The sequence below is a fragment of the Vulpes vulpes genome, chromosome 8 (assembly GCF_048418805.1).
Source record: "Vulpes vulpes isolate BD-2025 chromosome 8, VulVul3, whole genome shotgun sequence".
In the NCBI taxonomy this organism is placed as follows: Eukaryota; Metazoa; Chordata; class Mammalia; order Carnivora; family Canidae; genus Vulpes; species Vulpes vulpes.
Genome location: NC_132787.1, coordinates 48,976,351 through 49,000,952, shown reverse-complemented (window position 1 = coordinate 49,000,952; position 24,602 = coordinate 48,976,351). Strand labels below are relative to the sequence as shown.

Here is a 24,602-nt window from a genome sequence, read left to right as displayed (position 1 = left end):
ATTGTCTTCTGGAACATTGTTATGGGTTTCCTGGAAGATGCCCTGTTGCTGGGTGTGTCCCACTTACAAGTCTCTTGACATGGACACTACCTCCTCCCACTGGCCATCTAATGACTCCCTCTCAGTCCTAGGACTTGTGGCAGTCCTTCACTAGCTGGGGCCACCACTCCCTTCCAGGCAGCCTTGTCAGGCAGTCTTCATAGACCCTTAGAAAATATACAAACATCTGTGCTCCGCTAAACTCTGGATGTGCAGCTTGCTCCCAAGAGAGTTCTCTGGGCTCACTATCCAGGCCAGCAAGCTGACCATAGCCACTGGCCTTCAGATCATTTTCAGGCCCGAGTCCCTCTGTACCTCACTGTCCCACTGATTCAAGTCAAGCTCTTGGCATTCTTTTCTGCAATTCGGCTACGGAGGGTATAGTAAGAAAGAATCAACACCTAGACCTTCCCCTTGGCTGGGGGAAGGAGGAGTGGCAGCCCTCTCCAGACAGATCTTCACTACCACCTGTTTTTCTATTTGAACTCTCTTATACAGTCTGGACGTGAGTAATGAACTATTGATCACCCCGCTTACCAATCTGCAAGAATAGTCTACCATCTTGATTTAGAATTTGGGAGTAGTTTAGTTGATATCCATCTTTCTTTTCCTGAGCTTTGGGGCCTCTGCCCAAATTTTGGGAAAAGTCCCATTTAACATACTATTACCTGTATAAAGAGCCTGGCACTGTGCTTGACACAGGTAGATATTCAGTAATAGAGGTAATAGTGGATTGCCAAACATGTAGATTAATCTGGCCTTTGAAATGGTTGGAATCCTCTCTCCCTAAGCCAGACTGAAAAGGAGTTTGTACCCTCATACATGACATAGGCCTCATACATAGGCATTATGTCTACATGTTTATTCCTAATAGAATGTTTACAGCCATCAGAGCCCAGTAGCTTCTGTGCCCATGCACACACCCAGATCCACAACCCACACTCAGTGACAAATCCCAAGTCCAAGGAAGTCAGGAACCAGCTAAGCTGTTCACACTGGGGGAAGAGAGGAATAAGCTCTATCCTGTTCTAAAGTCTATCTCAGCCACAGCAAGTGGAGTGGGAGCGTGCAGTCATGTGCTGAGCCACGTGTAGCCAACTGGCCTGACCTACCAGCTGGCATCTGTCTTAATTAGTCAGTCTCTGTGCTAATGTAGTTTTTATACATTGTGACTATCTGCCTTGTTTGTGGACATAGAGATACTCAAATCCACAGATGCACAAAAACACGAACACATGTGTATACAGAGTTACATCTTTACTCCTAAAAGTAGGAGTTCCATGAACTTAGAAAATATGAACTGAGCTGATCTGGGGTGTGAGAACATATTAAGCATTCTTCTTCTTCAAGTCTTTTTCTTGGCCTCTTAGTCTTTATGTCTTCATCTCCTTGGTGGTTAGGTCTCACCAGTAGCACTGGAAAGGATTAAAGGGGACACAGGCACAGCCTCCAGGAAATCCCAAACCTAGAAATACAGGATAGAGTTATCATTTTCCAAACACTAGGTCTGCTGGTAAATGTTTTAGGCCTTGTGGGCTATATGGTCTCTTTGCAATGACTCAGCTGTTGTCCCAGCAGGGAAGTAGCATAGATAATAACAAATGAGTACAGTTACGTTCCAATAAAACTTTATTTGCAAAAACAGTCAGTGGGCCAGATTCAGCCCCTGGGCGTTTTTGCAGACCCTCACGCTAGAATCTAAAGAAGCCAGAAGCCATCAAAACTGGCTTCACAGGTCTTCCAAATGTTGATGGGGGGCTACATTCAATCTCCTCCACAAAGGACAAAAAACAACTGTTTTGGGTGTGGCATCCAATTTCTTCTAATTATTTTGTGCTATGCTTTGATATTTTGATGTTCTTCTGAATGAGTTTTCTCAATCCCTCCTTTTCATCTTTACTTCTCTCCTTCCCAAACCCCGACGCCCTACCTCCAGCCCCTAGTCAAGACAGTCCAGAGGGTGTGCCCACAGAGCTCACGGATGTCACCCTGGGACACGGGTCTCCTGGGCCCTCCAGGTTCCACCCCACGTGAAGGGGGAAGAGTGGGGCGGGAGGAGGTCATTGCTGAATACCTTGGTGGTTTTTACTCTGTGTCCATTGCTGCAGCTCCATCCTGACAGATCTGGGAGCATCTTACAGTCCTCCCCTGGCAGGCAGGGCTCCATGTGACACCAACACTTCTGCAGGACGATAAGACTGTGGGAGCAGCAGGTGGTGAGGGCAGCATGCGGCCAAGGGTGGCAAGTCCGTGCAGAAGGAAGTGCACGCTTGCACATCGCTGGCTCTGAGCCCTGCGTGTCCCTATTTTCCTGCATTTGGGGCTGCCCAGGAAGGCAGTACTCGGCTGATGTGGGGGCACACACCATACCAGGATCAATCCCACTGACCCATACATGTCACCAAAGACAGCACAGGACGAAGGCAGGGGAAGGCCTCCAAGGAACCCTGGGGCTGAGCCGCCACACACTAGCAGAGAGGCACAGCCTTCACCATACCCACTAGGTGTAGGAGAGCGAGCGCACAGGGGTCCACACAGGAGTGTGAAGCAGGCACACGTGTGAGCACAAGTGATAGTCCTGCCATGTGAGTTCAAGCTTGGGAGCATGGGCGGGATCTGGGGCGGGGGTGGGGTATGTGTGAGTGACAGTGTGTGTCTCTGTCAAGGCCCTAGGAGAAGGAGAGGAGGGTGTGTGTGAGAGGCCTGGGGAGGCAGGTGAAGAGGTCACATCTGATGGCAAGTCTGGGAGGGTGGGTGTGAGTGATGGGGTGCATCTGTGGAGCGCTGGGCATGGAATGCCAACAAGGGGGAGGGCAGGCGTGGAACAGGGCCTCTCCTTCTCCGTGAAGTGGGGATGCCCCCATCCACTGTCCTCCCCGCAGAGCTCACCCAGCATGAGACTGACCACGAAAGCCCTGGGATGGTAGGAGATCACATCCGGAGCAGATGGTGCGGTGTTAGATAGGCCTTAGCCCTGTGACAGGGCCCTCCCCACTGGGTCCCCGACTCTCACTCACGCTCACCATCCATGCAGGATGGCTTTGCCCGTGTGGTGCCAGCCACCTGGCCAGAAAAGCAGGAGCATTTGACAGTCTGGGAGTGCTCCTCAACCTGGTTCTGGTTGCAGCAGCGATGAGTGGTGATCACCTCACAGGTGTCCTGCTTCACAAGGACTGAGGAGGCCGAACAAGATCAGAGGCCCGGCCCAGGACCGCAACCCTGCTCCCTCCTACCTGCCCTGCTTGTTGGCAGGACCTCTCCCAGCCAAGGGCAAGGGTGTTTCAGAGAGTTGCAGCTGCAGGGGAGGAGGAAACACACGTGAAACCGTCCTGCTCCTTCCACATCCCTGTCTGTCCTCTCTCCCAGTGAGGCCATGGTCATCTGTCTTTGGCAGAGCCTGGCCTTTGGGCAGAAGAAAGGTAGGGTTCTCCACCAGCCCTCACTTCCTCTGGCTTCCTCGGGGTCAGGGTAAGGGTCCTGGGCGCTTACATGGATTATCTGCTTACACAAGCTTTAGCCATCCCAGGAGGAAAATCACAGCAGATTTTCCTGGGTGAAAAACAGAGCAGGTGGGGATGCCTGGGTGGTTCAGTGGGTTAAGCCACTGCCTGCGGTTCAGGTCGTGATCTCCATGTCCTGGGATTGAGCCCAGCATCATCATCAGGCTCCCCATTCAGCGGGGGATCCGCCTCTCCCTTGCCCTCTGTCCCTCTTCCCTGCTTGTGCTTTCTCTTACACTCTATCTCAAATAAATAAATAAAATCTTTAAAAGAAAAAAGAGAAAGAGGAGGCAGGCACCCTAGAATCTGCATTTACTCTGCCTTGAAGATCTGCCCACTATGGAATGAATAGGGTGCAGTGGTGCCCACGTCTTGGGGATCCCGAGAAAACCTGCCACACACTCTGCCACCCCCCAGACCTGTGGGAGTTGGCGGCTGCAAGGAAGCTGAGGCGAGGAGGGTCCACAGCCAGGCCAAGTAAAGCACCTGTTCCGAGAGGTCCTCTCATGCATCCTGTGGACAGAAGCACACACCCTGGTCACCTCTGAGCAGGAGCTTCTCAGCTCCTGCAGGATGCACACCTCACCCCTAGGCCGCTCTTAGCCTGGCACTCACTCCGTACAATTGCTGTCGTAGGAAAGGGTGCAGGGAGAGTGTCCAACTGGGAAAAGCATGGACAGCTTTGTGGAGACAGGTCTTAACAGATGGACCAGACATGGTTCCTGGGAGGGCTGTGCCACAGGAGGAACAGTACGGCTTGACTCCCATTTTTTTCAGCATTTGACCCCAGGTACTTCACGTATATGCTCTTGCAGCCTTCACAACTGTCCTACAAAGTAGGATTACTTGTACCTCTTTGACAGATGAGCAAACTGATATTCTAAAAGCCTGGACACAACCTAAACAAGCATCAGTACAGGTCTGGCTAAATACATTTGTGGAGCATCTGTATGAATGCAGCTACATCCAGGCAGCTGTAAAACAGAATGAGGAAACACTTTATGTACTGAGGCAACGATAATTCACCGTGGGGTGAGGGGAACCAAAGTGCAGGATGATGCCTATAAAATGCATAAAAGGGAGGGATTATATGTTGCTTAAATATACATAAGCTAGCTCTGGAAAATGTACCAAAGAAACCTAGTAATACTGATTGCCACTAAGGAGAACTGGTTGGCTGAGAGATGGAGGTAGAAGGAAGACTTATCTTTCTCCCTCTCTCTTTCTCCCTATTGCTTTTTTATTGGGGGCGGGGGGGGGGGGGGGGGACTGCGGGAACTCAACAAATTTAAATTTAAAAAAGAAGAAATGACACCAGGGCTAACAGAAGTCAGATGACTGCACCAGGCCAGGCAGCACGTGGGTGGCCGAGCCTAGAGCCCAGAAGCCTGTCCTATTCCTGCTGCACCACTTTGGCTTCTCCTCTTTTCTCTTCCCCTATCCTTGATGGGCGGGGCTTCCCATTTATCTCCAGAGCTCGAGTCAGAAATGGAGGGGATCCCAGGGAAGCAGAGGCATAGAGCAGCAGGGGGCTGCCAGGGCAGAGAAGTCTGGACCACCCCTCTGTTGCACTGCTGGCCCCCTGGGACATCGCTGGGGCCTCACAGGTGTCAGAACAGTCCTGGGGACTCCAAAGGCCAAACCAAATGCCGGGACCTAGGATAGAGTGCTTGATCTCTGTCACCACCATCACCCTTCCACCATCCCCCACTTCAACTGTCTCCTGGTTCACCTTTTTTGGGGATCTTTCAGCTCCTGATCCATTCATCCACAGGCCTCAGACTCACTCCATCTAAACAAGTAGGAAAGATTTTGGGGGGCTTTGCAAGGGACAGAGGGAGCCCATAGCTGTGCAGGAGGTGAGGACAAGCAGTGGCACTGAAGTAGAGCCCAATTCTAAAGCTACTCCTCAAGATTCAGGGCCCCAGGGCAATGTCTCTCCTCTGCTTTGGGAATTCGCAGGGATCCTCAGACTCCAGGACCACTGGGGGCAGCTAGTCTGAGAAGAGGAGCCTGGGGGTTCACCTGTCCCCATGGTAGGGAGGTGTCTAGGATCAACTGCTGTCATTTCTCTGGCCTTGGGAGGGAGCGGAAGGCCTGGGAAGGCTCCTGAGCAGGATCTGACACACTACTGCTCCAAGAAGCCCCTGGAAACTACCTGAAGGTCTTGAATTCTTTTGCCTCCACTTCCTCTCCCCACTGCACCTGCATCCTGGACTCGAGGGGAGCTCTGGGTTAACTCAACCACCCTCACCCCCATTTCCAATCCAGAGGGTTAGAATGGGGTGCCTCCCAGGCTCTAGCCCCAGGAGCCCCAGCCCACAAGCCTCTCCATTTCTCTCTACAACCTCCCCTCCCTCGGCCTCCAAGGGGAGGTGGAGATGACTAGGTAGGAAGGACGATGGGGCCCTGAGGGACCTATGGAGGAAGTGGTGCCAATACCCTAGAGACAGATGTGTTTCAGCAGCAGGACCTTCCAGGCCTTCTGAATGGATCTCTTTTCCAAGTACGTATCGCAGAGGAGAGCCCTGTCTCCTTCAGGAACCTTCATTCTGATCATGTCACATACAGCTTTGTCTTCTCCCAGGCAATCCGCATCGCTTTCCTGAGTTGCCACATCCTCCAACCCAACTCTCCCAGGAACCGCAAGACCCAAAAGACGGGGGATGTGCTTTTGGGCTGAGCTCTCTGGAATGCTATTCCCTCCCTCAGGGATAAGGGGGAAACGGAAGCTTCTGAGGTTTGTTCTGGGTTTCCACACTCCTGCCTCAGTTTCCCAGCCTGTTTTCCCCAAACGCAGATGCAAGGAACGGGGAGGCCGGGTCAGCAGCCAGCGCACGGCGTGGAGCTGAGGACGCAGACCGCTGGGAGCTTGACGTCCCCCTGCCTCCTCTCGGCTCGCCCCAGCGCCCGCTCCGCTCCCAGAGCCCGGAGCGCCGGGCTCCATCCCGCCCCGGCGGTGCCCACCTGCCTCTGAGTCCGGCGCAGAGACTCCGCCAGGCGGACCGCAGGCGGGAGCGCTGGGCTCGGGTGCTGTCGAGTCAGGAGCCCCGGGTCCCTCGCCGAGGTGCGGCGTCCCTGAGACCCGGGGGCTCGGCCAAACCCGCATCACGGTCCCTTCCGGGCTCGCTCCTCGCGGCGCGGCGGACTCCGGGTCCGCCTGGCCAGCTCCGCAAGGCTCAGCGGGGTCCCTCCGAGGCTCCCGCCCGCAGCCCAGGGAGCGCGCAGCCGCCGCCGCCGCCGCCGCCTCCGGGCCGCCCGCCCCCCCCGCTCCCCCGCTCCGCCAGCCCCGCGCGGCCGCCCCCTCCCGGACCGCTCCCGGCTCCGCGCAGAGCGCTCCGCTGGGCGGGCGGGCACAGACCCGCGCAGCGATCCCTGGCGGCCGAGGCAAGACCAGCGAGGGGAGCCCGCGCCTCTCCGCGCCCCCACGGTCCCTCCCCGCGCCTCCCCGCGCCACCCGTCCCCCCGCCGCGCCTCCCCGCGCCCTTCCACGCACCGTCCCTCCCTGTCCCGCCGCGCTGTCCGCGGTCCCGTCCGGGTGAACCTCTCCCTGGTGCGGGCCGGGGTAACCCAAAGACATCCCTCTCAAAACTCCCCGTCTCGGGGATCCCTGGGTGGCTCAGCGGTTTAGCGCCTGCCTTTGGCCCAGGGCACGATCCTGGGGTCCCGGAATCGACAGGCTCCTGGCATGGAGCCTGCATCTCCCTCCTCCTCTGTCTCTGCCTCTCTCTCTCTCTCTCTCTCTTTCAAATAAATAAATAAATAAATAAATAAATAAATAAATAAATCTTAAACAACAACAACAAAACTCCCCATCTCGTGGCTTCCAGGGTGGGAGTGGGCTTGTGTGTGAGGGGGAATGACCAAGACCCCAAGGGGTTTTGAGTCTTGAAGATTCTAGAATTGCACTATCCAGTAGGATAGCCACTAATCATATGTGGTTATTTAAACATAAATTAAATAAAATCTGGGGTGGCTCAGGTCATGATCCCAGGGTCCTGGGAGTCCTGGGATGGAGCCTGGCGTCAGGTTGCCTCTCTGTAAAGGGGGTCTGCTACTCTCTCTCCCTCTGCCCCTGTGCTCTCTCAAATAAATAAATACAACCTTTCAAAAAATTAACTAATCAATTAAATTAAAATCTAAAGGTTGTTTCTTATTTGCACTTGCCACATTTCTAGTGCTCCTCAATAGCCACATGGAGCTAGGGACTACTGTATTGAAAAGATATAGAACATTCCCATCATCATACAAAATTATATCAGACAATGCACTTCTAGATTCACTTCTAGATGTGAAAATGTTAAAATCCAGGAGGAAAGAGCAAAGAATCTCTGCCCTAGGAGTGGTGTCACCAGGGGCAGGAAGAACTAGAGGAAGTATGAGGGTAAAGGCCAAAGCAGGCAGGATGACCCCCAATAGGCTGAGGACTGGTCCCTGTGGATGATGGCTGTGAACCCAACCTGAGAACCAAACTTGAGACCCAATATCTTCATTATATGAGTTGCAATATAATTGCAATTTTATAATTTTTACAGGGTAAGATTTTGGAAGTGGAAGCATTAGAAAAATGGGAGAGAGAGATGGCCTGTGAATTTGTCTCTCAGGAGGAAGGACATTCCTCTTAGTTAAGAGGGCTTTGGGATTGGAGTAGTGGGGTGGGTAGAGGTAAGGGTGAAAAGCCTGCTTCTGAACTCTGAGCCACTGAATGTGGCCTAGGTTAAAGGAGTCTGTTCTGACCCCTCCCTGGCTAAGGCCACACACACCCCTGGCAGGGTCAGGCACAGAGCAGTCTCAGTTCTCAGCAGAGAAGACTATCTCCCAAGTCTGACTTCCTACCACACCCCCTTTTCCTTCCCACTTACTGCTACCTCAGGGATAAGTAAAGTGATGATTTTCTTACCAGATTCTGGAGCAGTCGGGGGATGGAGGAGGTGTGACGATGCCAGGAATCAGAGGTATGATGTTCAGAGACAGGAGAGCCTTAGGATTTAGGTAGGGGGGCAGTGTTCCAGAGCTCAAGGGCACCAATGACATCCCCACTGGCCACCTGGTGCTGGATCTAGGGTTCTCTATGTCCTGGTTCTGTGGCTTATTTGCAGCCACACCATGGTGGGTGCTGTGAAGAGCAAGTATTAGGGAGCAAGGTGACACAGAAGTGGCAAGCCAACTGCCCCAGAAACAGTGAATAATAATAGCCAGGATGTTATATTTTTTTAATCAGGCTTTGCTTGCTGCTGTTGTTTATGCCATTTATCTGAAAGCTGATTCCAGTTTTTCACAAATAAGAAGGAAATACCCATAGCAGCAGCATGTTCTTTACTTCCATTTGCCTTTGCCACTCTATATGATTTGCGTCTGATTTCACTTTTCTTGTTACTTCTATTTTTCTGGCTGTCTCTGCCGAGAGTGTAGGTATAATTACAGCAAATTTAAAGACCCGAATGACCATTATGAGATTTTTTTTAAAAGATTCTATTTATTTATTCATGAGAGACACAGAGAAAGAGGCAGAGACACAGACAGAGGGAGAAGCAGACTTCCCGCAGGGAGCCTGATGCAGGACGTGGCTCACATCCTGAGCCAAAGGCAGACACTGAACTGCTGAGCCGCCCAGGTGTCCCACCATTATGAGATTTTTATTTGGAAACTGCTAGGAAAGCTACCCCTTCTGTGGGCATACTTTAGCTCAGGAACAAAAGGGTTATGTTCAGGAAGCATTCTGCCCACAGAGCCCAGAGACAGAGTCCCGACCATGGACTCCATGCCAGTGATTCTTGAGGGCTACCCCGACTTGCTTTAAGGCCACAGGGCCTTGTCTGTATTTGGACAGTGCATGGGGTAGGAGATGTCTCTGGAGATCTACTGATCAATTCTCTGATCAGGGCTCTTGGGCATTCAGTGAGGACCACGTTTCTCTTACACGCAGGCGCTTAGTCTGGCCTCTGCCTCCCCCTGGCGGTGCCCTACAGATCTTTGTTCAGCCTCTGCCTGAGGAGGAGGAGGAGGAGAAAGGTGGAAGAAGTAGAACCCCCCCCCCCCCCCCCGCTGCCATTCACCTCCCTTTAGCCCTTTCTCCACGAACCCGGCAAATCAGCTTGGTTCATCACAACCAAGTTCGGGCGTCCGGGGACTGGCACAGATGTGAGTCTCTCATCGACTGTGTGACCTCTTGAGGCGAGTCCTGTAAAATGACAGACGCGTGATGGGTAAAAAGAACCTAATAAAACCCAGCTTGAAGGGCTGCTGTTTGATATAAAATGGTCTAATATATGGAAAGTGCTTTGTAGCGGACCCACTATCTGGTAAGTCATTGCTGTGGTCAGAGGAGGTCTAAATGTGGGGGGAACTTGGGTGCTGAGAAGGAAAGTGGAGTCAGAGTGGCGACCGCTCTCGCAGACCTAGAGGTGGCCGTCATGGGGCACAGCGCCGGCAGGAGCCCGGGGGACCCCCAGCTCTCTAATTCCGGATGGTCGGCTCCAGCCCGCGTCGTTAGCAGCCGCACCACACGCCCAGCGCCTGCCCGCTAGCCTTCGCTCTCACTCCAGCAGCCCCAGCCGGAGGTGGTGTCGCACCGGGTGCTCCACGCCCAGCGGTCGCGGAGGCTACCGGTTTCGCTCCGAGGTCAACAGCTCCTCACCCTCGGGCAGGCTGGCGGCCACAAACCGAGAGCGAGCAGACGCCACCTGCCCCGTCACAAAGGGGAAGTTCCAGCTGATGTGTCGTCTCGTACACGGCCGAAATAGGTGTCCTTGCCTCCATCCCCTTCCCACGAGCGCACACCCCGCTTCCCCAAAGACACTGAGGCGGAGCGAAGTGGGAACCGGGACCGAGCGGGCGGGGAGCCGAGGGGCGGGGCCAGGGGCGGCCCGGAGCAGGAGGAAGTTTCGCCGGGCCCCGCCCCGCCGTCCCGGAGCCAATGGCCAGGGAGAGCCCGCGGGAGCGAGCCCCGCCCACCGCGCGCCCCAGGGGGCGGGGCCGTCCTCGGGGCGGGGCCGTCCTCGGGGCGGGGCCACGGCCGAGGGCGGGGCAGGGAGGCAGCATGCTAAACCGGGTGCGCTCGGCCGTGGCGCACCTGGTGAGCTCCGGGGGCGCTCCGCCTCCGCGCCCCAAGTCCCCAGACCTGCCCAACGCGCCCTCCGCGCAGTCCGCCGCTCCTCCAGGAGCGCCCAGGAGCCCTCCGGCGAGGGCGGGGAGCGGGAGCGCGGCGCCGGCGAAGACAGTAGAGGCTCGAGCGAGCTTCTCCCGACCGACCTTTCTGCAGCTGAGCCCAGGGGGGCTGCGACGCGCCGACGACCACGCTGGCCGGGCTGTGCAAAGCCCCCCGGACACCGGCCGTCGCCTGCCCTGGAGCACGGGCTACGCCGAGTGAGCGCCCCCGAGAACACCGTAGGCAGGATGGGACCCCCAGCCCCCAGCCCCCAGCCCCCAGCCCCCAGCCTCTTCCCCAGCTGGGCATCCCCGGCGCGGGGACGCGTGCCCCTGGCGGCGCGCGGCGCGGGGAGCTCCCTTCTCCCGGGACCTTTGCTATCCTCTGGGCTTCGGGCCGCACCCCCTCCCAGCCCCTTCTCGCTCGGCGCGGTTTTCCTTAGGACCTTCCAGCTCGTTGACCACCCTCACCGGCGCCGCCCCCGGACCTTGTTCCCTTCCAGAGACCGGAGGGCGGAGGGCCCCGTGGAGGATGAGTTGGCCAGTTCTCAGTCGGGGCCCGGCGGGGTTCAAGGGGGGGTGGGTGCGCTTTTAATAGAGGAGATGGAGGCTGGAAAGACTCGCTCCTGGGCTTCCCGACCCTAGCGCCCCAGTTTCTGTCCCTCTTACCGTTCCCCTCCCCCTCCACACCCAGAAATAGCCCGCGACACCAGGCGGCCTCCGGCTTCCCCAGGGGCGGGGGAGGGGGCCGCCCGGGGAAGCAGATGGGTCCCCTTTTGAATGTCCCTCGGCGGGCGGGCCTTGCCCTGGCCGGGCCTCGGCGCGGACCCCCGGCCGCAGCGGCGGGAGCAGCCGGCTGGCTCTCAGCCTGGCTACAGTTTTAATGTCTCTACTGGGAGAGCAGAGCACTGAGGGAGTCGGGGGCGCTGAGGTCGTTGAGTGGCGGCCAGTAGACCCGTGGCCCCACCACCAGCTCCTTGAGCTATTCGGGAAGAGTTGGTGGTTATGCGGCTCCTGCGCAGTCCAGGTGGGCTTCCACCCCTACCCTATTTCAATTCCTGTTTCCCTATATGGGCTGGAGCACTTCCTCACTGCCAAAGCAGCAGAAACTTTCACTGGATGATTTTAAGATAAAGGTGGGTGTGCCCATGAGGGTGGGGCACCATGGACCAGGCACTAGAAAAGTTGATTAGCAGGCTTCAGGGTGGGATGTAGGATCTTGGCAAGCAGGGCAGTGAGACCTTCCAAGGTCCCTGTCCAGCCAGCTCCTTCCCCAGCAGCCCCGGGGAGCACCCTTTGCCAGGGATGGGGGAGTGGAGGCAGGCACCTGCCACCGTGGGCCTTCCTGTGAGGTGGTGGGGCCAGACACCCAGACGTCACTCCTTGTGCCTTGGACTGCCTCCCTTTTCCACCTCTTCCTGGCCTGGATCCCAGGTGGCTGTGACCTTTCTCAGTTTGGCTGGCGGGCTAGAGAGGGTGTGTGTGTCTAAGGTGAGGGTTATTCCAGGACCTGGTCTGGTGTCCAACCTGATGTGGTCACTCTGGCCTGGCAGGGTCATCAACGCTGGCAAAAGCCGGCACAATGAGGACCAGGCCTGTTGTGAAGTGGTGTATGTGGAAGGTCGGAGGAGTGTTTCAGGGGCACCTAGGGAGCCGAGCGGAGGTCAGGTAAGCCCCTACCCCTTCCCCTAGCCTCCGGAGACTGGGGACACTGATTCCCCCTGTTGTAGGCATTCAGTTTGAAAACTAAGGCAGCCAACCTAACCCCTAACTGGCTGGCTTTCTACTTCTGGCATGGAAATGGCATTGACCGCTTAGACTGTCAGTATAAATGTTCAGTTTGCCACTTAGAACTTAGGTAGTCCCGTATTTATGGATGACTTAATTAATTGCCAATGTTGATTTTTCTATCTTTTATCCTTGGAGCTTGGCGTTTTTGATGCTTTACTTTCTGACTCATAATAGGCCCTTGATAAATGAGTGAATAAATCTGATTCACCTTTCATATCAAACTCTGACCTCCTCTCTGATGTTTATATGGTTGCCCAGTCTTGCTTTTCTCCTTACATAAAACACACACTCACACACATACACACATACTCCCTCATTCATCTCCCACTTTTCCTTCACCAGGGACTCTGCTTCTACTACTGGGGCCTGTTTGATGGGCATGCAGGGGGCGGAGCTGCTGAAATGGCCTCCAAGCTCCTGCATCGCCACATCCAGGAGCAGCTAAAGGACCTGGTAGAAATACTCCAGGATGCCTCGCCACCTCCCCTCTGCCTCCCATCTACCCCAGGAGCCCCAGGTTCCTCTGATTCTTCTCACTTGGTTGGTCCCCAGTCCTGCTGGTCTTCACAGAAGGAAGTGACCCATGAGAGTCTGGTAGTGGGGGCCATTGAGAATGCCTTCCAGTTCATGGTGAGTGGGTGACTCTCCGGAGCAAGGGCCTCCTAGGCAGATACTCTGGTCAACTCTGTATGGGAATCAAGTGGCCTAAGGGGCCCTGAGAACCCACATCTTTGAGGGCCTGAGCAGAGATTGGTTCCCAGGGGAAGGAAGGGGGAGTCAGATTCATGTCTTCCTTCCTCTCCTCCAGTGTGGCTTGGCTGGGCAAGTTTACTTCTGCAGATGGGGGTGGAGGTTGTGTGCCTAAAACCTCTTCCCCACTCCCCCCCCCCCCTTTGACCCTTCCTCACATGCAGGATGAGCAGATGGCCCAGGAGCGGCGTGGCCACCAAGCAGAGGGGGGCTGCTGTGCACTGGTAGTGGTCTACTTGCTAGGCAAGGTGTATGTGGCCAATGCAGGTGACAGCAGGTATGGGGAGGAGGTGTGTGAGAATGCCTACAGGGGGTCACACTCTCTGAGATGGGGGAGGAGAAGAGAATGAGGTGGTGGATGTCAAAAAATAAAAAAACTGGACAGAGGGAGGGTGTCAGGAGGGGTCACAGACACAAAGAAGGGCCTGAAATAGCCACGGCAGAGAGGCAAGATGAGGGTTTGAATGAGAAAGCCCAAGGTCTGAGTGAGGACCCCCAAGATAGAGTCTTAATGGGGAAGGCCTGGTCTTTTTGGAATTCTCCACAAAGAGTCTGAGGAGAGCCCGGCCCAAACGTTTTCTTCCTCTGGGCAGAGCCATCATTGTCCGGAATGGTGAAATCATTCCAATGTCCCAGGAGTTCACCCCGGAGACTGAGCGCCAGCGCCTTCAGCTGCTTGTAAGTAGGCACTAACCTCCCAAGGCCCATTCTTCATCGACTCTTGGTGGTTCCCTTTAGCCTATGTCCCCACCTCCACACACACAGCTCCTTACTGGCCGCTCACTGGAAAGGCTGCTCTGCTCTCCACATGATGGCCCAGCCGGGCCAGTGGAGTGCAGAGCAAGAAGGAGTGTGGGCCCCTCTCCGGTGCTCCCACCATGGCCCCAGCTAAGGAAGGAAGTGGAGTTAGAGGTGGAGAAGGGAAGTAGCAAAGGCCTCTGAGGGGTAGCGTGGTTCAGTGCTGTGTAGGGCTGACTCCCGAGCTGCACTGTCTGGGGTTGAATCCTGGTCCGAGTCCTTTGCTGATTGTCTGGCCTTCAGATGTTTTGCTAATTCACATCCACAGCCCCTTCCCTAACGGGCGGCCATGAGGTTGGATGAGTTCCGGTACCTTATTAGCATGAGAACAGTGCAGGGCACTGCCCCTCATTTGCGGTCCTGCTGCAGTTCATGCGGTCTCTAGGCCAGGCCATGCCAGGAGCCTGATGCCCGCGGCCCTCTGCTCTGTCTGGCCACCCCCAACCACAGGGCTTCCTGAAACCGGAGCTGCTAGGCGGTGAGTTCACCCACCTGGAGTTTCCCCGCAGAATTCAGCCCAAGGAGCTGGGGCAGAGGATGCTGTACAGGGACCAGAACATGACTGGCTGGTAACACTTCCCTCTGAGCTGGGGCCTGTTCCCATGGCAACACAGCCAGGCCCTTACCAGCCACAGGAAGCTGGAGACTGGGCCAGACTGGGGGTTGGGGGGATGCGTTCCTCTTTAGGGGCATGTGTGAAGAGCATAGGTCCTCAGGGAGAGGGCCTTTGGATGCCTGGGTGATTCCTCCTCTACTCCCCCCTTCCCCCAGGGCCTACAAAAAGATCGAGCTGGAAGATCTCAGGTTTCCTCTGGTCTGTGGGGAGGGCAAAAAGGTAAACTCCATGGTAGAGGAGGGAGAGGGCAGGAGGACCCACCACAACTTGTCTAGGGAGGTGGATGTTCTATCCGAGGGTCGGGGTGGGAGGGTCCACAGCTTCAGAGCCTGGGAGAGGGCCGGGGCAGCACCCACACTCCTTCCCTTCAGGCTCGAGTGATGGCCACCATTGGGGTGACCCGGGGCTTGGGAGACCACAACCTCAAAGTCTGCAGCTCCACTCTACCCATCAAGCCCTTCCTCTCCTGCTTCCCTGAGGTGAGCCGTAGGGGGGCTTCCTCAACCATCCCTTCCCTCCTCTGGCGGCCCCAGGCTGGCTTTCTCCCAGGGTCCCTTTGTCCCCAGGCTCCTTCTCCACTCTCTGCTCCCCACCAGGTGCGAGTGTATGACCTGACACAGTACGAGCACTGCCCAGATGATGTGCTAGTCCTGGGCACCGATGGGCTGTGGGATGTCACCAGTGACTGTGAGGTAGCTGCCACTGTGGACAGGGTGCTGTCGGCCTATGAGCCCAATGACCCCAGCAGGTAAGGGTTGCATGGCCATGGGGGGATGACAGTGGGGAAGGTAGGGGCAAAGGGAAGCAACGCTTGGGGGACCCACATGAGGGCCTGTGTATTGATCTTCCCATATACATGTTGGTACATGAATGTGCATGTGTGCTCCTGGCAGGTACACAGCTCTGGCCCAAGCTCTGGTCCTGGGGGCCCGGGGCACCCCCCGGGACCGTAGCTGGCGTCTCCCCAACAACAAGCTGGGTTCCGGGGATGACATCTCGGTCTTCGTCATCCCCCTGGGAGGGCCAGGCAGTTACTCCTGAGGCGCTCAGCCCCGACCCTCCCACCACCATCCTAGCCTCTCCATGCCTACTGTCTGCCAACCCAAACTCTGCAGTTGTCCCCCTGACCTTTAGTGGCAACTTAACTGAAGAAGGGATACCAGTTAGATCCAAAATTATAGCTAGTGGCAAATAAACCGGATGAATAAAAATGTGTGTCTTGATTTACTTTGATTAGAAACCAAAAGGCTCTTTCAGGGGGTGGAAGGTATACCAGAGCAGCCCTAAAAATGTAGTGCTCCCAGGTTCCTTCCTTCTCTCCACCCTCGTCCCACTCAGTGCACTCTCAACCGCTTCTGTGGCTTCATACACCTGCTGGCGTTCTCCAAGTTGGTATTTCCAGCCCAGATCCTGAGCTTTTGGCCCACAGGTCCTAGTTGTCTCCTGAATATCTCCTAGACATCCCATGGACACTTCAACTCAACATACTTCGGAGGCCATCACTTCCCTACAAACCTGAGCCTCCTGGTTCACCACATCAGTGAGCACCAGCTTGTCAGCCCAAGGTAGAAAGCTTGCAGTTGCTCACCTTTGACTTCTGCCTCTTACTCAGCAAGTGAATCAGTCCCTATGTGCTGTTGACTCTATATTACAAAATATGTTTGATACTTGTCCACCTGTCCCCACCCCTACTATTACTATAACATTAGTCTCCAAACTCTTGTCTCCAGGTCACAACCCCGTATCCCCGAATATGACCTTTTTTACAGTGTGGATCTGAGTTGGTTATTCCCTTGAGAGAACATTTCAGTGGCTCCCTACTGCACCTTGACCAAAATCAACACTCAACTCTTGAGTGTGGCATACAAGGATATTCATGATTGGGCCACTGCGTCCTCTTCCAGCCCCATTTTTCAGCCCCAACCCCACCCTCCCAGGGGTTCCATAACTCTTTGGGCCTATTGTGCCTCCAACCCATTTAACATCTACACATCGCCTTATCTGGAAAACTTGTCCAGATAAGTTGTCCTTGTCCTGGGCCTGGGTATCCCACAGCCCATGCATGCCCCCTGTATAGCCACCGCCTCCTGTAATGTAACTGTCTACATCAGGAATGGGTATGGAGTAGCAGTTAAGGGTAGAAGCTCTAGAGCCCTGCTGTCCAGGTCCACTAGCTCTGCAACCCCTCCAAGCCTCAATTTGCTTCTCAGCAGAATGGAAGTAACAGTGCTACCTCATACAGTTGTTTTAAGGACTAAAGTAGTTTATGCATGCATAAACTAGAGTCAGTTGCATGTAATGAGGGTTCAGTAACTTGCTATCTTCAAGTTGTTTTTTGAATTTGGACTGTAGGGTCTTTGAGGACAGAAATCCATCTGAACTGAGCTCATAGCTCCCAGTCCACACTCAGTGCGTGTTCTATCCGAGGGTCGGGGTGGGCACCTGAAGAGGCTTGGGGACCCAACCTCTCTGGACCTTGGCTTACTCATTTATATCAAAAGTGTGGTCTGCACTTCAGAGCTTTTAAGTCTACATGACTTCTGGCATTCGTTCATTCAGAGAATATTTCTTGAAAAACGGTGAGATGTGCTACACAGTGTGCCAGGCAGTGGGGATGGACAGGTGGGTAGGGTGTAGAGGACAAGCAGGGAGAAAGCACCAGCTCCAGAGCCAGATGGCCCTGACTGAACTCCACTTGTCTCATACAGATCGCAAAAATTTGGGCAAGCCACTTCTCTGAGCCTCAGTATCCTTACAAGCAAAAGGAGATGGACATGCTTAACCCAAAGATCCATGATGAGGAATCAGCGGGCTGAGCTATGTAGCGAACAGGTCACAAACTAATAAAACACTGGTAGGCTCCTCATCCTCATCCTCCTCAGCCACCTGAACAGGAAAAGAGACAGACGCGGAGATACATGCCCAGTGCGACGTGTCGGACCGGCCGAGTCCCCGGCGGCACAGAGGCAGCGCCCCGGGGGCGGAAGCTGAGGTCGGGAAAGGCTTCCAGGAGTGCCCTCCCGGGGGACACAGCGACCCCAGGCAATGCCGAGCGGGGGGAAGCAAGGGAATCGTCGAGGTGGGGAGGTGGCCTGGGCCTCAAAGGGTCCGAAGAGTCCTAGGGGCCGGGGCGGGGTGTCGGGCGGAACCGACCCCGCGGGACTCCCCGAGCGGGGGGCGCCCGTCCGCCGCCGCCGCCTGCCGCGAGGTCCCGGGGCCGGGGTGTGGGCGCGCGTGGCCGCTCGGCCACGGGGGGGCAGCAGCGCCCCCCGCGCCCCGCAACTTTCCCCAAGCCGGACCCCCGGGGCTGCAGGGCGGGGCGGAAGCCGAGGCCCCTCGGGGCCCGCCCACTCCGTGAGCGGCCGCGCGGCCCCCACGACTCCGGCCCCGCAGCCCGCGAACCGCGGCGGCCGCAGCCGGGCCTTGCGCAGCCGGAGCCGAGGGCCGCCCCCCCGCCCCCGCCCGCGACCCCGCTCCTGCCCCCGACCCCGCCCGCGCCCCCGCCCCCGGCCCCGCCCGCGCCCTCGCCCGCGACCCCGCCCCCGCCCCCGGCCCCGCCCCCGCCCGCGCCCGCGCCCCCGCCCGCTCCCGCGACCCCGCTCCCGCCCCCGACCCCGCCCGCGCCCCCGGCCCCGCCCCCGACCCCGCCCCCGACCCCGCCCGCGACCCCGCCCCCGCCCGCGACCCTGGCCCCGCCCCCGCCCCCGCCCGCGCCCGCGCCCCCGCCCGCGCCCCCGACCCCGCCCGCGCCCCCGGCCCCGCCCCCGACCCCGGCCCCGCCCCCGGCCCCGCCCGCGCCCCCGCCCGCGACCCTGGCCCCGCCCCCGCCCGCGCCCCCGCCCGCGCCCGCCACCCCGCTCCCGCCCCCGACCCCGCCCGCGACCCCGCTCCCGCCCCCGACCCCGCCCGCGCCCCCGGCCCCGCCCCCGACCCCGCCCGCGCCCCCGACCCCGCCCGCGACCCCGCGCCCCCGCCCCCGCCCGCGACCCCGCGCCCCCGCCCCCGCCCGCGCCCCCGCCCCCGCCCGCGTCCGCGCCCCCGCCCCCGACCGCGCCCCCGCCCCCGCCCCCGCGGCCCCTCCCCTGGCCCGGCCCGCCTCGCCCCTCCCCGCCCCGCCGGCGCCAGAGGAGGGCGGGCCCCCTCCCCGGGTCAGTCTCAGCCTCTGGCCCTGGCCGCGCAGCTGGAGGCGGCGGAGCGGAAGGTACCGGGCCGGGTGAGGGCGGCCCCGGGAGGGCACTGCCGCCTCCGTCCGCTCGGCTCAGCGCGGGGCGGGCGCGCGGCGGGGCGGGGGCCTCGGCCTGGCCCCTCGCTGGGCAGCGGCGAGGGCTCCCCCGCAGCCCCGGCCACTGCCCCGCGGGCCTCTGGCCTCCCCTTCCCGGCTTCCCGGAACCCGCCCCGCCGGGCGAGAAGCCAGGAGGCAACTCCGGTCTCGGTCGGCGACGGAGCCCCCGGCCCGACGCTCCGGCCCCCGGGCTGCGGTGTGGGTCGCGGCGCGGATCCGGAGAGAGGTGGGAGCTCCGGGAGTGGGCCGAGGCGTGACCCGCGGGGGCGCCCCCTGGACGGCGAGGTCGGGGAGGCCCGGCAGGCTGCAGCTCCTTTAGGAAAAGGACCTCCTCTCTTCCAGAGCCCCCTCCCCTGCACTCCCCAGCCTGGCGGAGGGTTATCCCGTAGCCCTGCGGCACTTTGGGCCGGAGGACCCGGGGCTGAGTCCCGTCCTCACTTCTGGCTTGAAAGTCGAGGTGGTACCTGATTTCCTCCCCAGCCCTCAGGGCTGGTGTGCAGGCTGCAGCCCACCCTCAGGCATCTGGACATTTGGAGCGTGATTGAGGAGAGAGGGGTTCGTCTTGTCCTAGGGAAGGCCCAGGAGCTGGTGGGCTGCATTCCAGCCTCTGTGTTGGGTTCTGTTGCCCCTCTGAGGGTCAGTAGGGCAGTTCCTGTGGGGCTGCCTTTCATAGGGAGCGGTTTTCCTTTGCCATGTTGGCCTTGGGCCTACTGGCCTGGCCTGGCTTGGCCTAGCCGGCTGCTTTTCTTGCCCAATGAGAGAGTGAAGGGAAAGTCTTTGGATTGAGCTGGGGGCTCCAGATCACTTAATGCATGCCCTTGCCCCTGATTTCTGGCCTCTGTGCCTCCCACCATTTCGTACCACCTAAATGCCCTGCTGCAGGGAGGCAGTGAGTGGCCTGCTCACATCTAAGCAACCGGTTCTCACTGTGGAGGTGACTGCCCTTCACCAGCACTGCCCATCCCAGGTGCCCCCAGCCTGTTTTTGCCCAGCTGGGCCAATGGAACTAGCGGGACCGGGTACGGGGGAGTTAATCACTTGGGCAGAATTTCCAGGGAGAACTCCCTTTTTGAAGGTGGTTTCCATCTTTGGAGGGGACCTGCTGGCACAGTGAGTGCCTTGCCTATCTTTTGGGGTACTAGGGGGAGAGCCCCTTTATGGTGGGGACAGTGTGGTGGTATCCTCTGAATTCCTATAAATTCTCTCTGACTCATCCACTTCCTCTCATCCCACTTGTATGTGTGTGTGTGTGTGTGTGTGTGTGTGTGTGGAGGGAGGCCACCCAGGATCTTACTGTTGGAGAGAACTAGCTTTGGGCTCAGACTCCTTGCTTTCCTCAAAGGCAGACAAGCCAGGGCTGTGGGGTGGTGGTGGTCTGTGAGGAGTCCAGGAGCTCAGCCCAGTTTGACAGGATATGAGTCCGAGAGAAAAAGCCCGGTTTGGGGCAGAGATCAGGTTACCATCCCTTTCTCCCTTAACTGCTGGCTGCCTGGTTGGTTTGGGGACCAGCCCTTTTCTGCTCAGTTTTGGGAGCTCCTCCCAGCTCCGCCTCTGGCCCCCTCCTTCTTCCCTACGGCCTCGCTGCCTCCTGGCTCCAAGTCCGCCCTCTCTTCCTCAGAGGCCGCAGACCTGGGGGAGCCTCAGCTGGCTGGAGAGCAGCTTCTGTCCCCAGGGAGGGAGGAAGTGAGGCTCAGATCCGGGGCTAGGAGGCTGGGAGGCTGGGGAGGCATGATGCTCGCTCAGCTGTGCTGGGGCTGGGACCCTACGGAAACCTCGGCAAACTGACTCCTTGCCCTGAGTCACAGGGAGAGGTGGGCAGGGCCTTGGGGTGAGCTAGACAGAGGGGAGGAAGGGGCTGTTCCAGGAGTGGGTGGAGGTGATTCCCTAGTAGATTATTGTGTCCCTCAGCCATGGTGGATGTGTTGCTCCCACAGTATGGTCATTGTCCCCTGCCTGGGGCTGAGTGACCCAGTGTTGCCGCCAGGGCCCAGGAGGATGGGGAGAGGAGGGCAGGCTGCCCAAATGTGGGCTGTGGGCACCGCGGGGACTGAGCCTCCTTTGTGCGACTGGGGCTAGCTTTGGGGACTGGGATGGGGTGGGCCGGGGAGGCTGGCTGGCTGCTGCCACTGCCCTCCCTGGGTTTCCCCTCCCTCAGCTCTCTTTCCCATCTCTGAGGTGATACGTAGAAAAGGTGACAGACCCTAGAGTCATGGAGCCTGGCTTCCAGTGTGCCCCCCACCCCCAACTCTGACACACGAGTCCTTTTTTTTTTTTTTTTGACACGAGTCCTAACCTCACCTAGGTTTGTCAGAATGGAAGCGCACCCTCTACCTTCCCAGGCTTCTGGGGACTGAGGGGGATGGTTTTTACCGAAATGCTCAGCAGACTTGCTCTTACCCACCTGTCCCCTGGTAGTTGGCTGTGCCAGCCTGTGGTCTGGAGAGGGACTCCTCACTGCAACGGGGCGGGCATGACCTGCTCTGAGCCAGGGCCGACATGTCCATGATAGGGCCCTTGTGATTGCTAAACTTTAAAAGTATCAAAATCCTGGTAACAGAGTGTGACTTGAAACCCTGGTATATAGCAGGTGAAAGCCAGCTCTTCCAGAAGGGGCCCCAACCCCGGAGCCCCCCTCTAGGTGTCCAGGATCTCACAGTTGGCGGATTGGACCAGAAATCTGTTTTCTGTCCCCTGGGTGGGTGGTCCTTCCACCTCCCAACCCTGTATTCTAATCTGTCCAGGGACACCTGGCCCTGCCCCCGAGATTAGAAACTTCAAGCTCAGTTGTTTGATCGATTGGTCCTTGGCAAGAACGCACACCTGAGTAAGGCCCTCAACCTCCCTTTGTGGAGGCTTCAGTTTCCAGGAGGTCTTGGGGGCCCCAGAGAAATGTCTTGGGATTTACTGGCTTCTCCCCCTGCCCCCACCTGGCCCCCGCTTCCCTCCTGCCAGCCCCAGCCATGGCTGCGATCAGAAAGAAGCTAGTGATTGTGGGAGATGGAGCCTGTGGGAAGACCTGCCTCCTCATCGTCTTCAGCAAGGATCAGTTCCCAGAGGTCTATGTCCCTACTGTCTTTGAGAACTACATCGCGGACATAGAGGTGGACGGCAAGCAGGTGACCATGGAGCCCCTCCTGGTGCCCCCGGGGAACCCACCTCGCCCTAGTCCTACAGCCCTTGGCTGCCCCTCCTCACCATCCATGCACTTCCCTGCTCCAGTCTCCCTGCTGGATTCAGTGTAAGTCAGGAAGCGAAACTGTAGTTTCAGGACATCTAGAGATGCCTCCTGGTTCTCTGCCCCGCGCCCCCGCATCCCATCCATAATCTGGGCCCCCTCCGACTCCAGACTACAAAATGGGGGTAATGACAAGGCTTCCTTTGGAGGTTCTTGTGACTTACGGTCCATTCCTGGTGCTCAGGCTGTGGCTCATGACCTCCATGAAGATCAAGCACCTGTGGCTCAGCATCTCTAGAAACTCACCCAGTTTATGTTGTGTGACAGTGATGAGCGTTGTCCTGGGCACATAGCCAGGGCTTTTGTAAATGGATATTGAGTGAACCTAAATGACCAGTGGTTTCAGAGGACCTCTGGGTGGTAAGGGAGGGCCCTGGGACCCTCAGGCCAGCTACTCACTGGCCCTTGGCATCAGGTGGAACTGGCTCTATGGGACACGGCTGGGCAGGAAGACTATGATCGCCTACGGCCTCTCTCCTACCCGGACACTGATGTCATCCTCATGTGCTTCTCCATCGACAGCCCCGACAGCCTGGGTGAGGTGGGGGTGAGGGCATTGGGAGAAGGGCACTGAGAAGCTCTTGGGACCAGCCCGCTGGGGGCAGATCTCCTTGGCTCAGTTTAGCCACCTTCAGAGATGGGGTGGGGAGAGGTGCCATTAGGCTCCTGCCCCTGCACTATGGGGTGGGGACTCTGGCCCTGGGGAGGATCAGAGGGTCTTTGTGGTAGGGAGAGGGGCTCTTGAGCCATGAAAGGGACTGTCATGTTGAAGAGCCTCTAAGACAGCTGCGGGGAGAAAAGGGGGCTTGGAGGGGGCAGGGCTTTCTGGCCTAAGTGGAGGCACCAACACCTGTTGGGACACGTCTGTGCAGAAAACATTCCTGAGAAATGGACCCCAGAGGTGAAGCACTTCTGCCCCAACGTGCCCATCATCCTAGTGGGGAACAAGAAGGACCTGAGGCAAGATGAGCACACCAGGAGAGAGCTGGCCAAGATGAAGCAGGTGGGTGGGGCTCCAAGGGGGGGCGAGGTGGAGGACTGACGCTTCAGGGTCTGCTGTCCTGCTGACCTCCCTGGGGGAGGTCTGCCTCCTGCTCCCTTCCGCGGGGTAACTAGAAGGGCTCTTAGTCTCTGATCCCACACCTGGTGAAATTATCAGCAAATGAAGTGATTTATCCAAGGTCACCTGGCATTTTAGTCTATTCATCTGTTGTCCATTCTGTTTGGGTTGGACGATTAAGAGGAGTGAGTATCCCTGTCCTCAGAGACAGGCTCTTACTCTAGATGTTTTGCTTGGGGTAGCCAAAGTCGTGCCATCAGAGTATACCTGGGGAGGTGCAGGTGGGCAGGCATCGGACATGGCTGGAAGGCCCAGAGAGCAAGGGAGTTGGCTTACCTGGTAGTGGCTCTCTAGCCAGAGGACTATGTCTATTAAGGAGAGTTGCCAGGGGGATGAGGACTATGGACTACCCTGCAAGTATAATTATGGCACAGTCTTAAACCGGGTCACACATGTGTGTTAGGATTATTTTGGCAGGCACAGAGCATGGACTGGAAAGAAATGAGAAGGGAGATGGGTTAGGAGGTGCCATATACTCATTCTGGCAGGAGGAGGGCATACCATGGGGTATGGGGCTGGTGGAGGCAATTTTTAATGTAAGTGTTTGAGTCTTTTGGGTCCTGGCCCAGAAACCACCCGGGGTGGCTGGGGCTTGAGTGCTTTGTGAGGTGAGAGCTGGAAGAGGTATTTGTTCTGATTACTTACACTTATGGGTAAAGTGGGGGAGAGTTACAAGTAGCCAGTAGCTTCCTTTGACCTCTGGCCTTCTATCTTCTCAGGAGCCCGTGCGATCTGAAGAGGGCCGGGACATGGCCAACCGGATCAGTGCCTTTGGCTACCTGGAGTGCTCAGCCAAGACCAAGGAGGGGGTGAGGGAGGTATTCGAGATGGCCACTCGGGCGGGTCTCCAGGTTCGCAAGAATAAGCGCCGGAGGGGTTGTCCCATTCTCTGAGACCACAGAGGCCTCCCCTGTTCACCCCCCCCCTTGATGGGGGTGCAGAAGCTCCCCCCTTCCTGGCCCCACACTTGTTGAAGGAAGGCTTCCTTGTCATTCCCTCCAGCCCAGGACTGCATCTGAGTTTCCCCTGCCCCACCAGACCCCAGGGTGGTGGTAGGCTGGCCCTCCCTGCCCTTCCAGAGCAAAGTCCCTTGTCCTGTTGCCTTGGTCCGGGGGTGAGGCTCTTGATCCCTCAGCCTTCCCCAGAGGATCATCACACACCAGCACTTTATATACTTCGGGCTCACAGGAGTGTCTGGGGTAGGGGACTTGGAGAGTGTATGTCACCCAGAGCCCCGGGTCCCTGGCATTTATGCTTTGGTTGGGGACCTTGCCTCTGGCTGTACTTGGTGGAAGGTATGAATAAAGGCCACAGGTTCCAACGTG

At 57.7% G+C, this 24,602-nt stretch overlaps 3 protein-coding genes across 7 annotated transcripts; 2 read left to right on the top strand and 1 right to left on the bottom strand.

Annotated features, from left to right (window-relative positions):
• Positions 1 to 1,281: 1,281 nt before the first annotated feature.
• Positions 1,282 to 8,595, bottom strand: TAFA3 (TAFA chemokine like family member 3). 3 transcript variants are annotated; one of them, XR_012003014.1, is made up of 5 exons: positions 6,507 to 6,786; positions 3,959 to 4,052; positions 3,063 to 3,334; positions 2,114 to 2,237; positions 1,282 to 1,504 (listed from the first exon to the last, which is right to left on the bottom strand). XR_012003014.1 is itself a non-coding variant. In XM_025983329.2 (3 exons), exons 1-3 carry the CDS (start codon positions 8,571 to 8,573, stop codon positions 1,436 to 1,438), a joined length of 327 nt encoding a protein of 108 aa, XP_025839114.1. In that variant the 5' UTR covers positions 8,574 to 8,595; the 3' UTR covers positions 1,282 to 1,435. The 3 variants fall into 3 exon arrangements, 1 of the variants encoding a protein (XP_025839114.1); XR_003232842.2 differs by lacking the exons at positions 3,063 to 3,334; positions 3,959 to 4,052 and having other exon boundaries at positions 6,507 to 6,765; XM_025983329.2 differs by lacking the exons at positions 3,063 to 3,334; positions 3,959 to 4,052; positions 6,507 to 6,786 and adding an exon at positions 8,440 to 8,595.
• Positions 8,596 to 10,542: 1,947 nt separating this feature from the next.
• Positions 10,543 to 17,592, top strand: PPM1J (protein phosphatase, Mg2+/Mn2+ dependent 1J). Of its 2 annotated transcripts, none has more exons than XM_025983302.2 (10): positions 10,543 to 10,904; positions 12,239 to 12,353; positions 12,819 to 13,106; positions 13,391 to 13,503; positions 13,820 to 13,904; positions 14,475 to 14,593; positions 14,796 to 14,859; positions 15,012 to 15,119; positions 15,237 to 15,388; positions 17,349 to 17,592. In XM_025983302.2, the coding sequence occupies exons 1-10, from the start codon at positions 10,579 to 10,581 to the stop codon at positions 17,482 to 17,484; spliced, it is 1,506 nt and encodes a 501-aa protein (XP_025839087.1). In that variant the 5' UTR covers positions 10,543 to 10,578; the 3' UTR covers positions 17,485 to 17,592. The 2 variants fall into 2 exon arrangements, with proteins under 2 accessions (XP_025839087.1, XP_025839086.1); XM_025983301.2 differs by lacking the exon at positions 17,349 to 17,592 and adding an exon at positions 15,534 to 15,851.
• Positions 17,593 to 18,754: 1,162 nt separating this feature from the next.
• Positions 18,755 to 24,598, top strand: RHOC (ras homolog family member C). 2 transcript variants are annotated; one of them, XM_072766496.1, is made up of 5 exons: positions 18,755 to 18,841; positions 21,875 to 22,038; positions 22,573 to 22,693; positions 23,030 to 23,160; positions 23,997 to 24,598. In XM_072766496.1, exons 2-5 carry the CDS (start codon positions 21,883 to 21,885, stop codon positions 24,168 to 24,170), a joined length of 582 nt encoding a protein of 193 aa, XP_072622597.1. In that variant the 5' UTR covers positions 18,755 to 18,841; positions 21,875 to 21,882; the 3' UTR covers positions 24,171 to 24,598. The 2 variants fall into 2 exon arrangements, with proteins under 2 accessions (XP_072622597.1, XP_025839112.1); XM_025983327.2 differs by having other exon boundaries at positions 18,815 to 19,148.
• Positions 24,599 to 24,602: the final 4 nt, after the last annotated feature.